We start from the raw sequence: 17,038 nt of genomic DNA, 5'->3' as shown, positions 1-17,038 counted from the left end.
TGGGTAACATTGAATGAAAGTTTCTCGCGGGCCTCCATGTTGAACAATGAATTAACTGGAGAAAAATATTCTTTCCTATTTGTTTTTTTTTGACAACATACTATACTTTGATTCTTTTTCTGGTAAACTAAATTACGTATCGTTAAACTATGACGGGCCTCTGGGTGTTATGGCGTACTATACAGACTTCATTTCAGGGCTTTTTTTGCAAGAGCATTTAAATGAATGAATTTTCACCAACAGACATGATTCTTATAAATGTATTTATTTCGTAAATAGAACTGCATCTCCATAAGCATCAGCTATAAGACATTTATAGATCGGACAGACAGACGTAAACAGATATCAGAAGGTTTAATAAACAGGTCAGCTCTGATCTGCAGCTTGTGTCAGACTAGCTGATGCTCAGTCCACACAAATCAGATCATTTGATACGAGTAGAAGACAAATACAATTTAGATTCCTGTTTTTAAACTTTCCTGAAACAACTTGAAAATGTTGATACTTCCATAATATATGGCAACAATAACAGTGAATTGAATAGTTCAGGATCTGGGTTCGGTATGATGATGGTACTTGTATTTATTAGATTTTCATTGTGTCTATACACATATTCAATATATGGCCAATATTTGAAGAAGCAGGAGCACTTGGTTTAAAACCACATCCGTAGACCGAATATAAAATGCTCTTTATGGATGACATGGTCGTCAAAGCTGGATATCATTTTAATTGACTGTTGAAAACATTTTGATATGTGGTTTCGTAATCTCCTGCTTCTAGAAATAACCCAAAGGCCTCGTTTACAAACCGGCTGCCTTCTCGTCTTCGGCTCTGACGCTTTGAGAATCAGATCTGAAAAAATATAGTATCAGTTTTCTGCATAAGAGCAGAAGAATATGACTAGTGCCACTTGAAAAAATATAACTACCTGGATGGATATGCAATAAAAAAAATAGAGGTTCGATTGTTTTGACCCTAGAGATGAAAACAATTATACTCACTGTTCTTAAATGTAAATTCACACTTATTTCACGAATTCTTTCAAATAAAGACTTACAAAAATTACTTTCATCATTTATTTGTATCTTGTAGATCTATCTTCCATCAAGAAATGAAGCATAATGTTTTCTAAAGATGTAACTCGTACTGTTCAGTTATTTGTTTGTATTTATTAACATAACAGAGTTATTAAACATTACATCTTTAACACTTTGGGCCTCCGTATGTGAGCACAAGGGAGCGCACCAACACAGCCCGCTTCTGATCAGACTTGTCCTCTGTAGTTTATTGCTATACGCATACAAACATGATGGCCAAAATTTACGCAACAGAATTGAACATGTCCCTTGTGTGAGTCAACCGAAAAAGAAAAATCCCCATATGCAACTCATCAATCTGTTGCATGCTCCTAGCTTATGTCAACATGTTGAGTATGAGTGAATTGTTCTAATAACTATGTGCACAAAGGTTGAAGTGCCCCTATAAACCAGCATTAGCATGTCGTTTTCCACATCCAGGTACAGATTACTGATGTCATCGGTACCCAGGTAGACATTTTCATAGCAGTATGAACACAAAGGTTAAATAACAACAAAATGCATGTGGCCTGATCATTACCTCTCGAGTTGTGAAAGGAAAGCTCTACCTGGGAGTTCCCACGTGCTAAACATCCTGCTTATATATATATTATGCCAAAACAAGGAGCTTAGATAACACGTCAACTTCCTGGTTCCACGTCTCAGACACAGAGTGTAACTGAACAGGACACATGTCAAATAATATGGAAGAAACTTCAAGACACATACAGAAAAAAAAAGTACTTCAATAATAAATATACATTTCCACCGTGAGCTGCACCTTTATGAACGTTAACAGGCCAAGTGTGCATCCAACAATGTGTACCGTATAGCAAATAAACACAATAGTCAATAACTTGACTGACTTTTTTCAACCGAAACCATAACAACGGAAACGTGTGAGCTGCGGCTTAAAACGGTTGTCTTGAAACGTCTCTACGTTACACTTCTGGAGTCGACCGACTCCTACAAATAAGAACCGGCACACGTTTCCTCGTTTAGACTCTTTTTGGAAGAAGAGGTCAAACCAAGATCAAAGAGAAACATTTCACCTTTTACTTCAGACAGCATGTGGCCACTGAGGTCATGCAAAGAGCTCACAACAAGGTCACTCACTCGGTCACTCACTCAACAACAACAACATGAGTTAGGTGATGTGCAATGAATTGAGCAATAACGAGATGATTTGTGCAAACGGCCTGCTCTTGTTTTCAGCTCTGTAGAAGTTGAATTAGATTTAACCGATATAACTCTCTCTCTCTCATTCTTTCTCTCGACATTCGGCTGTCTGGCTCGACGGGCATCAGAAAAGCATCTCGCCATTGAAGCCATTTTTGTCTTGCTGAATTAGAAATGGTACCGTTATCTCATTGGACACGTGGGCAACAGAGGGATGTTTCCACCAATGCAGCCTCTTTCAGACCGCCTCCCAGCCTGACCCCGTGACCTCAACACATTCCCTGAGCGCCGTGGTCTTCAATGCCGAGATGCCCAACCGGCTGAAGGCGAAAAGGCATTAAAGGGGAACAAAGTAACAACAATAGGCTCCAACAGCGTCGTTCTGCACTCAAATATCAATAATGTAACCTCCTGAAAACGTATGGCCTTTCAAAGCGGCCCCATCTGCCCTCCTCAGCAGGCACGGCGAGGCCTGACCGGTCAGACCAGAGAGCAGCACAAACAACAACAAGAGAAGCTTCCGTACAATCAGGCACAACAATAAACAGCTTTTCTGTTCAACTCCAGTCTGAATCCTTTGGTGGAGATGAATCTCCTTTACAGGATCGACGGACTTCAGGTCCAGCCAGGCGCTGGAACATAGATGTCGTCTACAGTTTCATCGTTTTTCATCCGAATGAGAGAAAAAAGGTGCAGCGGGGCCGGCAGCTCAAAGAGGAAGTCCATGGACGCAACATGATGATGAGGATGAGGACGATGACGATGCGCTACAAGCAGACACCTCTGAGAAGCACGAGTGGGGCTTTGGACCCGGTGCTACAGGGTCGGCAGGCTACAAAGCTCCGAGCTGGACAGCTGCTGGCCTCAAGATCGCAAAACGTCCAGATTGTCAGGAAGGACATCACCAGCTGCAAGACAACGTTGGAAACGATGCGGAAAAATATGAACCAAATGGCTGCAGGAGAGTTCCTGTACCGGGGCGGCGCCCACGTGTCTTCTTTAACTTCCCAGATGAATTTAAATGTTTACAGATATTGTTGCGGGGCTCGCAGCAGCAACGGGAGGATTGCTGTTGCCTTGATCTTCCTACAGAAGCAGCTCCACAGATGAGGTCGGCTTCAGGCCGTGACGTTTCATTTCCTTTCCTCGTCCTTCTCAACCGCTCCACTAACGCCGGGTCCTTTGGCTTCACGCGATGCAGCCGTGTTGCGTCCGGCTCAGAATGCCGCCGTCTTAAATGTATGGAGGTGTATTAAATGGTGGCACAGAGGTGGGGGGGGGGGGTGGTTATGTGGAGGAGAAGCCCTCCCCCAGATCTGTGTGCCAGTCAGATGGGAGTCAGCACTGGGTGGACTCGATGGGCGACAGCGTCAAGATGCTGCGATCGTTGGAGTAGAAGTTCTCCGTGTCGCTCCAAGACCTAAAAACAGGCAGCAGGGACTGAGGATTAGATGACCGGCGGAGTGAGTGTGTGTGAGTGAGTGTGTGTGTGTGTGTGCGTGAGTGTGTGTTGGAGATACAGTGAGAGCTAACAGTGTTGTCCAGCGGCTGGCCGAAGCACAGAGGAGCGAGGGGTGAAGAGTTGGTGATGGTGTGAGGATGTTGGTGACGAGCGTCTAAAGTTTCACCTCATTAGTCCAAGTCTCTCAGGGAACGGCCAGTTTCAGATTAGAGAGTCACACAGATCTGGATGAAAGAGTTGATCCTTTTACTTCCAGGGTTTTTAAATGTGAGGGAGGCAACGGTTTTAAAGATCTCACAGCTGTTCAGAGATGGCTCGTTAGCCCTCAGCAACCTAGCACTTTAGAAAATGGAGTTAAAGTTATTTGCTGCTTCTTAAACTCAAATTAAAGGTCTTTCTATCGCACATGTTTGAACCCGGTTTGGTTTTCTCAATCTGTCCCTGGTTGGTTCTTCGATGAGTTGAGGTGAGACTTGAGCTACTCGACTCATGGATAAAACTTAAAAACAACAAGAAATAAATCATGATCAACAAGCATCAACAACACTCTCCTCTCATACGGCCACTGACCAGGTCAACAGGACTAGTTTCAGAGTCTCTGCAGCTAAATATTTTCATCCCTACGTTCAGTTAGACAGCTCCACTTTAATAGAAAAATAGGTATTATACCATCTCCCGCAATATTAAACATATATTAAAAAAATCCACATTGTCATGTCTAATCTCTATCTAGGGCCGAACCCTAACCCTTCTGTCAATAGTTTAGCAAGCTGGTTCTGCTTTGGATCGGTCCAACAAAAACAACTAGTTCACAATCTCATCCATTCAGAGACCAAAACATTGTCCAACTATATCATCACTGATTGGGCTAGACAACAACAAACAAATGAACGTAGCAGCTTGCCAACGATCGATTGAAACGGTCACAACCAGCTAACAACCAGCCACTAACCAGCCACCAACCAGCCACCAACCAGCAACAGAGTAGAACCCGTGTATCTGCATCTTTATCTACATTTTGATTTCTAAATGTCGGCTGATCTATGCTGAATAACTCACATGACCTTTAATGTCACGCGTCTCTCGGAGAGCAAGACAACCGTTTTAAGGCCCGGGGGACCGGGGGGACCGGGGCCACAACAGGCCGATGCCTCAAAGGGCGGTGTGACCGGAGGCTCACATGCCACACCAGCAGCAGCTTGGCTGTCTGCCAGGGCCGGGTTCAGCGGAGACATCACGGTGCTAAATACATTCTTGCTCCCCGGGTCCCGGCATGACGAAGAGGACGTTCACACGTTGGATGAGCCGGTGGGAACATGGACCCAGAGAAGAACAGAACAAGCAGTTTTCTGACGGAGCTCACGGGGGCCGTTTACAGCACATGAATAATTCATTTGGAAGTTTGAACAGCGTTATGCAGATTCAAGACACATAAGGACGAGGACACAGACACGAGGAGGAGTGTGTGAGAGGGCACAAATACATACAAGTGTACATTGAAGACAACGTATTAAGGCAACAGCAGCCCCCATGCAACAAGACAGAGTTTGGGAATTCTTGTTTTGTAGCCCGAAGTGGACAAGACAGGTGGAGTTATATATCTTGAGTTTAAATATCTGGCTTAGAAGAAACTCCACCCCTCCGGAACACCCCTGGTTATAAAACGAGCATGCCCCAAAGTTAACCTCTTCTCAGAAGCACATATAAGGCTTCAGGAATCAGTAGAAAAGACCAATAGATACAGTAAGTAGAAAAAGAAAAGAAAGACAGACTACAATTCCCAGCAGCCTCTCTGGTTTAGGGTCCCCTTGTTCTTGAAGAAGAGGAGCAAGGGAAGTCAGACAGCAGCTGGGAAGATGAGAAGATTTGGTTTTGAAACAGACTTGAAGAATTAAGTTTGTTGATAAACCACATCAGACATGAGAAGATTTATTCTCTGGATATATGCCTGCGAATTATATCCAAATACTACAAAGTACTTTTCTTTTGCCCAAAATTAGTTTGACATTTGGAGTGAGACGGAGCTGCCGAAATTTGTATGCTTCTATTTTACTATATATATACATACATATACACACATATATAGTTAAATACATTCCATTCCCTTCCATTATTTCCTAATACAGGACTTCCCTCTCCCCTATGGCAGTATCCTAGCATTAAGGCCAAGTGTGGGTGAGTCTTTCATGATTATTTGTGATTTTATGCTTTATTTCCTCAAACCCAGGAGGGGAAGAAGGGGTGGGAGAGACAGAGGAAGGTATGTGAAAAGCAAAGGAGGGTGTGAAGAGGACAAGGAAAGGAGAGTTGATAGCAAGGAAAGGAGGAACAAACGATATAATTATCCTTCATATTCAGCCCCAATAATATTTTTTGATTACATGACTTTCTGAAGTTCCAGAAAAAACCACCCAAGCAGAGCGTTTTACTTCCTCTCATTGTTTATCCTTCTGGGAGTATACACTGCTGCCAGCTCAGTTGGAAAAATTTAATTGTCTGAAAACAGATCAATCAAGAAGAAATTAATCTAGATTAAATCGAGCATTTCGTGGCAATTTGACCCTGGAGCGAAGAGAATGGTTTCCATTCTCTGTGACGTGACCCCGGCAACGATTGAAATAGCTTATTTCATTTCCTCATCTCCATCTAATGAATAATGAAGAGAATTAATATTAAAATGTAGGATTTTAGGATCCCAACTGGCTGAATCAAAGTTAAAAATCATCAGCTGACATGCCTAAGAGGTTCATTATTTGAGCACAGGCCTGGTCCAGAATAAAATCAGACACAAAGAGATGCTGTTCCTGTCACAATTTGATGTCTCTATTATGGGATAGCTCCTAAGACTGCTGCTGCCTCTGGGATGACGCAGCTTGCTGCCCAGAGGGGCTGAAGGGAGGAACAGTGCCTCGTTCGGTCGCTACCTTCACAAACACACACTTGAAGGAACAAATGTGTTTGTGCCGGAGCGACTGCAAAAGTCTCACACACACGAAAGAACAAGAATGCTACATCTTCATGTTTGATGTAATCAATACTGAGAGTCCCAAGCTGTTTTGGAGAGTATTGATCACTCAGCAGAAAGAGCCAATCAGGTCAATTAATCGATGACCCCAGTGGGTCACTGGGATCCAGGCAAAAAAGACACAATAATACTGAAACTGCAATTGAGCAGCAGAAGTGTGAACTCAGCCCATTCGTCTTCAAAACTGCACATGGCAACACAAAAAGTTTGTATCATCCTTATTCACAAAGAGGACCTTCAGCAGAGAAGAGTTTGATCTGCACCTACTGGGAGCGCTCTTTGCGCATAGGGTGCATTACCCCTCACTAAAATGCACAGTTGCCAAAGGCAGCTTCAAAGCCACCAGAACCCGTCACTTATGAAGCACTTACACATCTTTTCAATCATGGGTTCATTCTAGAGATGTACACGCCCATATTTGGTGCTCTGGTCGTATACCAGTCCACTATCAAGTGTCCTCATCTCATGTGGAGTCAACTTGACAAATAGACATCGGTGTCATCTGATAAAGTGCATTACAATTTTGCAGTACTCCTTAAAAACTGACTAATTTGGACATTGAATGACTTGTATGGAGTATCAAATAGAAACAGACAGGAGAGACAGAACCGATCATAGCGTCTGTGATAAGAACACAGACGTATAGACAGACATGCCCTCATGAAGGTTACACGGTTATATTGATGAGTCTCCATTGTGAGGGCTCGATCTAAATACTCCCTGCTAAGCCTGTCGAGCATCCATTGCCGTGCATGCTATCAAGAAGGCATACAATCTAATTATTGGTGTCTATTATTTTGGTTCCAAGGGGTACAGATATATTTCTGGTAGTACACTCCTGTAGATATGAGATTAAGCTCATCCTTTAGTCAGCTTGATCAAAATGTTTAGACTCCAGCCTCTCCCAACAAAGACGTGGATGGAAATAAGAAACTCCATAGTGCGGTCCTTAATGGCTTGATCCACGCATAACACCAGACCCTAGACGGCCTGAAACCCTTGCCCCGCACTACAGTATGTTCACCCTGCAACAGAGTTCCACAAGAAAGACTTACAGTAGTCGTAGCCACGTTATGGGATTGAACTGTCAGGACTGCAGCCCGCATTCTTGACACCAAGCGGCGGTGCCGGTTCATCGGGATGCATAATCATTGTTTCTTGCCGTTGTCCTCCCCACCTGTTGCTGCGGCTGGACACGTGGCAATTGCTGGCGCAGGCCTGGCAGCGTCCCGTCACTTCTCCCAGGAGGCGGACCAGGCGGGACCAGCCGCTCTGCCCATGTTGGTAGCAGCACAGGGACTCCACACAGCTGAGGGTCTGGGGGGCCGACAGAGACTGGAGGGAAGAGACAAAGGGTTGAAAGAAAAGGGCGATGGGAACAGTTGGTGGCATAGAGAGAGTAAGAAAAGATTACAGAAGGAAAGAGGAGTGTAGAAAGGAGAAGAAAAGAGGAAATTAATAACATTAAACAGCTTTACTGGCACATTCTGAGAGGCTAATGATGACTGGAGGAGGACTTACTGCATGCCGTCACAGGAAGAATGATGTACACGGAAAACATTAGAAACATGCGACACAAGGGGGCTGGAATGGTGCAAATAAATACACAAGCTATAAAACCTGTGAATAACAAAACGTTTAAGAAAAATACCCCCAAAAAGAGGAGAAAAATGAACATTTTGTTTTAGAGTGGTTAACTCTTTCCTCAACTTTGTTTGGAAACTAACACTGTGACCAGGCTTACATGGTTTAACTGGTGCAGGTTTATACAACGTTTCAATTTAAATACTAAACCCCAGAGCCATAATATATGAATGAATATGCATGATCAGAAACTAAAGCAGTGTTCATCTATCCTGATATCTTTCCCTCGTATGCATGTGAAAACCAGAGCAAAACGTCAAATTGTCTAGAATTGACATTCACTGCAAAACAGCCTCTCACCGTCTCAATAAAAGGACTGAACATGTTTAACGAGACTTTCCAGTGAGCCTGAGCTGCACTGGGAGACTAAAGCTGAATGAAGTTGCGGCCGAGAAACCTGCCGGGTCAGAGGTCTTTGATAGCCTGAGTCAGCACCGGGGAGAGACGGTGTTCGGTGGAGAAGAGATGGAGTCTGTGTGAGCTGCTTACGCTCATGGAGTTTGCCTCCTGTGTGCTCCTTTGAAGATAAATCATCAGCATAAAGGGGCAATTTAAGTCTCGATTAACCTCAGACTAACTTCAGTTACCGTTTTTTACAAGACATAATACGCTTTAATTCGTACGGTTTGCTGTTATCAAATACAGGTGGTATTTGTGGGGATGTTTGTTAAGATAAAGCCACTTTCTGACTGTAAAGTTATAACACCTCTTGTTTCTTTCAGCATAAGGAGAGCCAAGTATTGTGTAACTTATTTAGCCCACAGCGCTCTGGATTGGGACGTTGCCGTTGTTGCATCTCTCTGCAGCAGAAATTGGAGACGCCGTTGGCATGAAACCAAACTTCAGCAACTTGGCTGGCAACAGCAAAACAGAGACAGGACAATGTGATTTATTCCGGCAAGGTCAGGTGTCGTTGGATAATAAATGGTTTTTTTTCTTGTCCTCCATCAGAATTAGTCTGCTTTTGTAAAAAGGGCAAACAGATAATAGTTACAGCAGCAAAGCCACGGCAGAAGTCATCAATGGTAGTGATGTCTCCTACCCTCGTGTTAATCTGGTTTAGCCACGTGAGTAAGAACTACGGCGAGCCTTTCCTTCACGTTAAGAGGATTCATTTAGCTCGTCTTTCTACAGATCGGTCCTGTGAATCAGAACCACTGGCAGACAGATGAACAAGAGGAGAAGTTTCTGAGGAACTGCTTGGTACAATTATTTGTTTTGATAACAATACATGAGAGGCCAAACTTTATGATGAGATGCTCGGTTGTAAACTGAGAGTTTCCCAAGTAAACAAAGCTTGAATTTCAGGTTATTGTTATAAAATGGCCTCAGTGACAGCTCTATGGGAACATCATCCTGCCTGACTTACGAGACGAGCTATTGAGTTCAGTTTGAGTTCACGTGTGCTGCACAACAGACAGCAGCGCATCTTTGTCAATAACTTTTTTGGCAATTGTGTGCACAAGAAAATGTTATAATCTTGTGTTTATAGCCGATATATATAGTGCTCACAAAGCACAGTATGTACGTAGAGCAAAAACAAAACACCGGAAGTCTATATCAAACACAAGGGGACTATGGTCTATTATTCAGGCTTCAATATGGAGTATTATTATAGAGAGATTAGATGACTGAACACATACAGCAATGAAGTCAGCATGCCAACAGCATTCTCTCTCTCTCTCTCTAAATTGATCTGAGATCTGATCAACAACAGTGAGGGGTGAATTGAGACCGGTATTGGACAGAATGGGGACAATCATGGTTGGCTCCGGGAGGGCGTGGTCAGTCAATATTTTTCAATATGAACTGAAAGGGCAGTGCAGGGGCAGCTGTGACATACAGCCAAGGGTGAATGACTAAACGTGCAGGTTGTTTGAACCAAATATAGAAGTTGGGGCGGGAGGGAGGGGTGCAGAGGGTAGGTTGGTCCTCGGGTGAAGCCATGACGCCGGGGCAGTGACAGAGGGGGACAATGGGAGTGAAGTAGGATACTACCTAGGGGAGCAGGGGTCTGGGCCGGGGGCAGCAGGGGGAGGATAAGCAGCTAGCAGGTGCCAATTGTCCTCCCCTGGGCTCCGCTGGGCTTTAACAGGGTCATATTCTGGGCCGACTGAACCCTCATCCTCTTCCATCTGAAGGACACAAGATGCTTACAGTGAGCCCCGCTGGCCAGTCAGACACCAGTCAGACTGTTGGTGGGTCGGACATCGACACAGCAACATAACCAGTAAAGCAAGCCTGGAAACCGACCAATCACGCTGCAAACATACCCAGAGTCGTCATTCGGCCTCATAGTACTTTCTGAAAACAAGAACACATCTTGAAATGGAACTACAATTAAAATATATATATATATTTGTTTTGTTGTTAAATTGAGCAATATTTTTAATAAATCTCATAACATTTTATATTTGTTTTGTAAATCTATGGGCTCAGTCGCAGACTAAATGACTGTAGATACTGTGGATATTTTTGTCCGTGCTGCTTAATTACCAGCTAGCAGATTAATTAGTCAGCTAGTAAGTAATCAGTCAGTCAGTCACTCCAGGCTGCACTGTAGGGGGACAGTTAATTAATTACATTTCTGACCCTCACTCTACAGTGCGCTCTTATACATGTGTACATACTGTATAAAGAGATCAAATCAATGCCGGCCCCTTTTTTAAGCCCTTCCCAGGTGACCTCCCCGGTAGTCTAAGATGGGAACAGAGTTGAGACCAAAGTTTTGGCTTCCAAGTCAAATAAGATCCGCTGCTTCCTGCAGCTCGGAACAAGGCTGCCCAGGTGTTATTCCCCTGCTCCAGATCTTAATCACATCCTAATTGCCACTGTGGCACAATCATAAATCACTGGTTATGTAATTCTTAAAAAAATGTTGTGGGGTTGAGGAGGTCACTGGAGGAGGGCTTTAATTTCTCATAAAAGCAGAGACGACTGAAGACAAATAGAAGCTGCAGGCATAAGAACAAAGTCTCAAGGGAAATGCATCCTTCTAGTGCCGATAGACTCAAATCTATTATTTAAACCAATTAACCTGCTGCTGAATCTATCAGAGCTACAGAGCAGGCAAACAATGACAAACCCAAGAGAGCACATTGGGTTCCTTCACGATTACCTCCCTCTAATATAATAAAGGAAAAAAGGCCGATAGATACTGGAACTATTTCAACAGAACAAATTGCATTATTCAACACATAAAAATGAATTCACACTTTTGAAGTTGGCTCCATACCGGTAGTTTTGAAGTCAGAGCATTTTGTGTAGTTCTAGTAATGCAACAAACAAATCACTCAAACTGAGGAAATCGGGTGACTTCTGCATAATGTGCTTCCCACTTTTAAAGATGTGCAACCATAATTTCTGCAAATAGTGTTTATTTTCATGATCAATTAATTTGCTGATTATTTTCTAAGCTCCAAGAGACCAGTGTGATTGGGTAAAAATCCTTGTTTTTTTTTTAAGTAGCAGATATTCAAATTACCTTAATACATGACAAAGAAACATCAAATCCTCGTAATTTGGGAATAAGAGAATATTTGCCATTTTTGCTTGAATTGAGGAATTTTTTTGGGGTTTATCATAATGGTTGCTGATTAATTTTCTTTCATCAACAAATCAATTGATTGTTACACATATAAAATCTAAATAAACGCAGATACAATAATATTAACCATTTGTCTTTTCCATAATCTTATATCTTAAATAAAATTAAGACGTTTAAGGACATTTTGTACGCTCCCGAGTCAAGAGCGAGGAGTCCGTTCCACAATGAGAGCTCACGCGATTGGTAGCCTTCTCCTCGCGGGCTGTTTACACCGAGATGTGCTGCGACAGCACGCGCTCTCCAAGTCATCGGTGTAGCACAGCGGTGATAACCCGAGAGTCCGTCATGCTCCCAACAGGACACATCGGGCCCAGTCCGCCATGCAGCCAAGAAGTCTACTGAAACCATGCAACCTGACACGATGTCAAGAGGACGGAGCATGCTCCAGATAAAAGGGCTGTTGTGATTGTCTGCGCCATGCGTCCCTTTAATAGGAGTGCGACATGCCAGACTGAGGTTGCATGACTAGACCACGCGCCGGGTCTGACCCGGAGCTCTGATCTGGGACTAATGCAGATGCAGGAGCTCACACAGTCAGAACCACTCAGGACCCTGAAGTGTCCCCAATTGACAACACGGCTATCACAATATAATGAGCTATGTGATAAAGGCAACTGAGTAATTCATCCCTTCACTCATTCATCCGTTTGTTCATGCAGCGGGGGAGTTATGATGACAGTCACATGCTTCAACAGGCGGGAGTGGTGGTCGTCTCTCATTCTCTATGTCGGCCTCTCACTGACATGCGACACATGCAGCCGGTAAAATGCTTAATATCAAATACTTTTGCTTCAGCTCCTCTGCCCCAAAAACCCACAATGTGTTTCGTGCCCCACCCCCATCTCAATCCCAGAGAATGCTGATTAGCGTGGGCATGCAGGCATAGATACGACAGAAGCACAGCGGTTCCAACATTAACAGCACACGTCTTTGCAGTCAGTGGACTGCCAGTGTTGGAAACAGGCCTCAGTGGGACTAAATCAAGAGTAGACCTGGGAGAAAGAACATGTCCACATTGTTTGAATGATCACAAACAGGAGCACTTGTTTCCTAAAGCAATATTTCTGTGAAGAGGCTGTCAATGTTATGCTGTAAATAAGATTTAAACAGCTGGCTTTGTTAAGCATCTTATCCTCCGCACGGATAACCTCCAAGCAAATGTTTCACACTGTCTTTTGAATATATTGCGAATTCTATCTGACATATTTTTGATCATACATAGTTAATAGTGAGTCTGAAGTGTGTAAAAAGAGAACACCAATTCATTTTTAAGGGACATCATGTAAAGTTAATTTGACCAAGTTATGTATATTGCAACAAAAAAAAAAGAAGGACTGTGTGTGGTGGTTTTTGAAAGTGCAAATATATATTTTCAAATAAATGGAAGTTGAATTAAATTTAGAAGGCGCAGCGTCTACGCAGGGAAACTGGGCAATCCAGTAATGCTGGGTATCGATTTCCAAACGTATACAGATGCATCCCAAAACTACTAATGTAGAGAGATATTGCTTTTGAATTAAGCACCCCTGAGATACTTGTTTTCTTTGAGTTCACCGCATTACGGTATTTTAATCCCAGGTCTGAAACGGTCTCCTCTACCTAAGCTTGCCCAGCTGGCTCTTGGCTCTGGAAAGAGGCTGCAGAGCGATGAAGTCATCATCTATCGCCACACTGTTGGAATACAGCTACACCAGGAAAGTACAGAGAGGATCGGAGGAAGAAACACACACACAGGTTAGAGCAGAAACACACACGTTAGAGCAGAAACAACAAAAACCCATCAAAGGTACAACTTGAAAAAGGCAGCTCATTTTCACAAAAGGAGAGTTTTGAAAAGAGGAAGGCAGAAGATAAAAGATAAACAATATCCAGCTGGACTAATCATTAAGATACCAGCGTGGGTCTGCTGAGAGATGACCATACACACTGTTTTTCTATGTGTGTGTATCGATCAGAAAGCAGTCATTACGAGTAGAGAACTTGTGATAACAGAGGCTAAGAATTTTTTTAAATTTAAATAATGTAATATTTTCTGTGTCTAGACTTCGAGTTACCTTGACAGTGTATTTAATTTCCTGCCTCCAGACTCTTGGCACCTTCCGGGAAATATGATTTCCATTGTTCTTATCCAAGTCCAACGTTGGATATAATTGACTGTAGAAATACTAGAACGTGTTTAGCCTTCCCTGTGCTATTTATTACTTTTAATTAGTTAGATATGTTAGGTAATTGGTCTAATTACAATAATTGTTGATTGCAGTGCAGCAATTTGAAACCATGCCAGTCCTTTGTACCAAGTATAACCAGGTGAGAGGAACGGCTCTTTACAAAGCTGCGACCAACAACCCTTTGAAAGTCTTCTCTTGTACTTTCTGCCCCTCCTCCCCATGTTACCTGACTCTTCTGTGTGCTGGTGGGCTGCAGATGTCGATAGAAGACCTTCTTCACCACATCAGGAAAGAGGCAAGTGATGATGATGATGATAATGGCAAACCAGGCTGAACCACTGGACAGCAGCTGTACGAATACAAAGTACATGTCCTGGGAGTGGAGGAACGGCCTGGAGGGAGTGGACACGATGGTTACACACTGCAGCAGAGAGTTCTTCTTTTATGCTTCTCTTTAGTGGTGGTAATAAACCAGCAACTGGCTCTTCTCACTTTCACCCGTTCACCGAATATTGGGGTTTCACTGGCAGTTGGAGTCTTGCTTAGTTTTTTTCAGTTCATCCTTAAATATAAAAATCATTTCTATATTGTGTTTCCATCTTAGTATTTTAAGTAATGTGGAACCCCATGCAGACAAAGTATGAGCTCAGAGGTACTTAGAAGGTAGATGTATGTCCTATGATGGACTCTACTTACCATCATTAACAGTAGTTTATTACAAGAAAGGATATAGAAAAATGTAAATGTGTTGATTTAACACTTTGTATTAAGACAGCCATCACGTTTAGCCACTGCAATGTATTCTGCCAATGTACTGTAATTAAGTGTTATGATCGGCCTACATGGCAGAGTGAGCAGAGACCTCGTTACAACATGACAAAGCTTTCGTACAATATATACAAAAATCCTGATCTTCCTGTAAGAACTTCTTACCAGATGATGCCTCCATAGAAGAGAGAGAAGATGAAGTAGAAGGCAATCGAACCCCACGTCACAAAATGGTTCATCCACGTCCAGAAATTAGTCTCTAATGCAAGCTACACACACACACACACACACACAGACGAGAGGAAAAGAAAGCTGGTGTAAAACACTGAGACGGGGGCCGTTAGGGCATCAATAAAGTGAAAGAGACTTGACCCCAGCCAGTGTTACATTATTTACTGTTAATGGCCATTGACATTATAGGTGTACTTCACAATATGCTGTATTTCATATTTTGGGACTGTGGCAAACCAAGTGTGTCCCTGTGGAACCAAACATGCTATAAAGCTGTCAGCTAACAAAAATATATCGCTGACTTCATATATATACAGGACTGTCTCAGAAAATTAGAATATTGTGATAAAGTTCTTTATTTTCTGTAATGCAATTAAAAAAACAAAAATGTCATGCATTCTGGATTCATTACAAATCAACTGAAATATTGCAAGCCTTTTATTCTTTTACTATTGCTGATTATGGCTTACAGCTTAAGAAAACTCTAAAATCCTATCTCATAAAATTTTAATATTTCCTCAGACCAAGTTAAAAAAAAGATTTATAACAGCTAAGTGTTTGTCAAGGCTCAGGAAACCCTTGCAGGTGTTTCGAGTTAATTAGACAATTCAAGTGATTTGTTTAATACCCTACTAGTATACTTTTTCATGATATTCTAATATTTAGAGATAGGATATTTGAGTTTTCTTAAGCTGTAAGCCATAATCAGAAATCTTAAAAGAATAAAAGGCTTGCAATATTTCAGTTGATTTGTAATGAATCCAGAATGCATGACATTTGTTTTTTTAATTGCATTACAGAAAATAAAGAACTTCATCACAATATTCTAATTTTCTGAGACAGTCCTGTATATGGAAACAACAATGAAACACTATGGTTGACCAGCCATTCACTTTTCTTCGGCTGATTTGGAATTTTGCAGTTTTGTCTTAAGCAGATAGCCTACATTCAGTTTTTTGAAACGGTTTAAACCAAACCCTCCCGACACGAGTATGATTACCCGATAAACGGCACATTTACAGCTCAATATGTTAAGATAGCAACATTATATTTGAAATAAAATAAAGGTCTAAAGGTCATGAGAAATACAGTGAAAAAAAGTAAACGTTTGTCTAAAACAGAAAGCGAATACCATTCAGAAATATGTTGAGAAGAAAAGATTGGGAGTAATTTACCTTTAATGTGACTGTGATGACCATTACAGTAAAGACCAGCGTTCCAAGTGTCCAGTTCCCGAACATCTATAAAACAAACATTAATCTATTAATAAAACAGTATTAAACTATAATAGTCAAACAGAGAAATAGTGGCTATATTTACATGCATGGACCCAGTTACCAGCAATATAACAAGAGGCTTAATATCAGTGTATGTTCCTCCTGGTTATATGCAATTTTGATGCCTTGCATATCTTCTTCAGGTTGTTGAGAATGAACTTCACTACAATGCAGTACATTATACTTACTGATTATGTTGCTGGAATATTATAAAGTGCTTATTGGCAATGCTTTCTTGACAGAAAATTCAGGACCCTGCTGTAATCTTAACACTCAAAAACTAATTGGAGTCCCCACTACAACAAAGAAAAGACAAAGTGTAAATGTTGCTCATCAAACAACTCCATCAGACGCTCGTCTCACCCAGTGTGGAGGGATACATTTATTAAAATAGAAGCATTTCTGTTCTGCGAGATGTGCGAATGAACACCAGCAAAAACGCTTTCAGTGGTGATTGGCTGCAATAGTGACGAAGATGTATCCACACAACCACTCAGTCTGACTGACGAAGCTCAAACTCTGCAGATGTGTTCATGATCTTCTTACATGGGCATATTTTCAAAACAGCATTGATCACCATATATACAAAATAATGTTT

The 17,038-nt window shown here is 42.1% G+C and overlaps 1 protein-coding gene across 8 annotated transcripts in view; it reads right to left on the bottom strand.

Moving 5' to 3' along the window:
- Positions 1-246: 246 nt before the first annotated feature.
- Positions 247-17,038, bottom strand: part of atp11b (ATPase phospholipid transporting 11B (putative)) — a 41,163-nt gene continuing 24,371 nt past the window's right edge. For 2 of the 8 annotated variants that reach the window (XM_056413807.1, XM_056413808.1), the window contains 5 exons: positions 16,339-16,404; positions 15,098-15,201; positions 14,391-14,556; positions 13,596-13,681; positions 10,436-12,988 (listed from right to left, as the gene is read on the bottom strand). In XM_056413807.1, coding sequence (XP_056269782.1) covers positions 12,712-12,988; positions 13,596-13,681; positions 14,391-14,556; positions 15,098-15,201; positions 16,339-16,404 — 699 coding nt within the window. In that variant the 3' untranslated portion in view covers positions 10,436-12,711. Of the gene's footprint in view, positions 3,679-5,495; positions 5,569-7,922; positions 8,081-10,387; positions 12,989-13,595; positions 13,682-14,390; positions 14,557-15,097; positions 15,202-16,338; positions 16,405-17,038 lie in introns of those variants that run through there. The other 6 variants (XM_056413809.1, XR_008831645.1, XR_008831646.1 and 3 more) reach the window with 6 other exon arrangements.

This window comes from Pseudoliparis swirei, chromosome 5 (assembly GCF_029220125.1).
Source record: "Pseudoliparis swirei isolate HS2019 ecotype Mariana Trench chromosome 5, NWPU_hadal_v1, whole genome shotgun sequence".
In the NCBI taxonomy this organism is placed as follows: Eukaryota; Metazoa; Chordata; class Actinopteri; order Perciformes; family Liparidae; genus Pseudoliparis; species Pseudoliparis swirei.
Note: the sequence above shows the minus strand (reverse complement) of the source record. Positions and strands in the feature narration are given on the sequence as shown.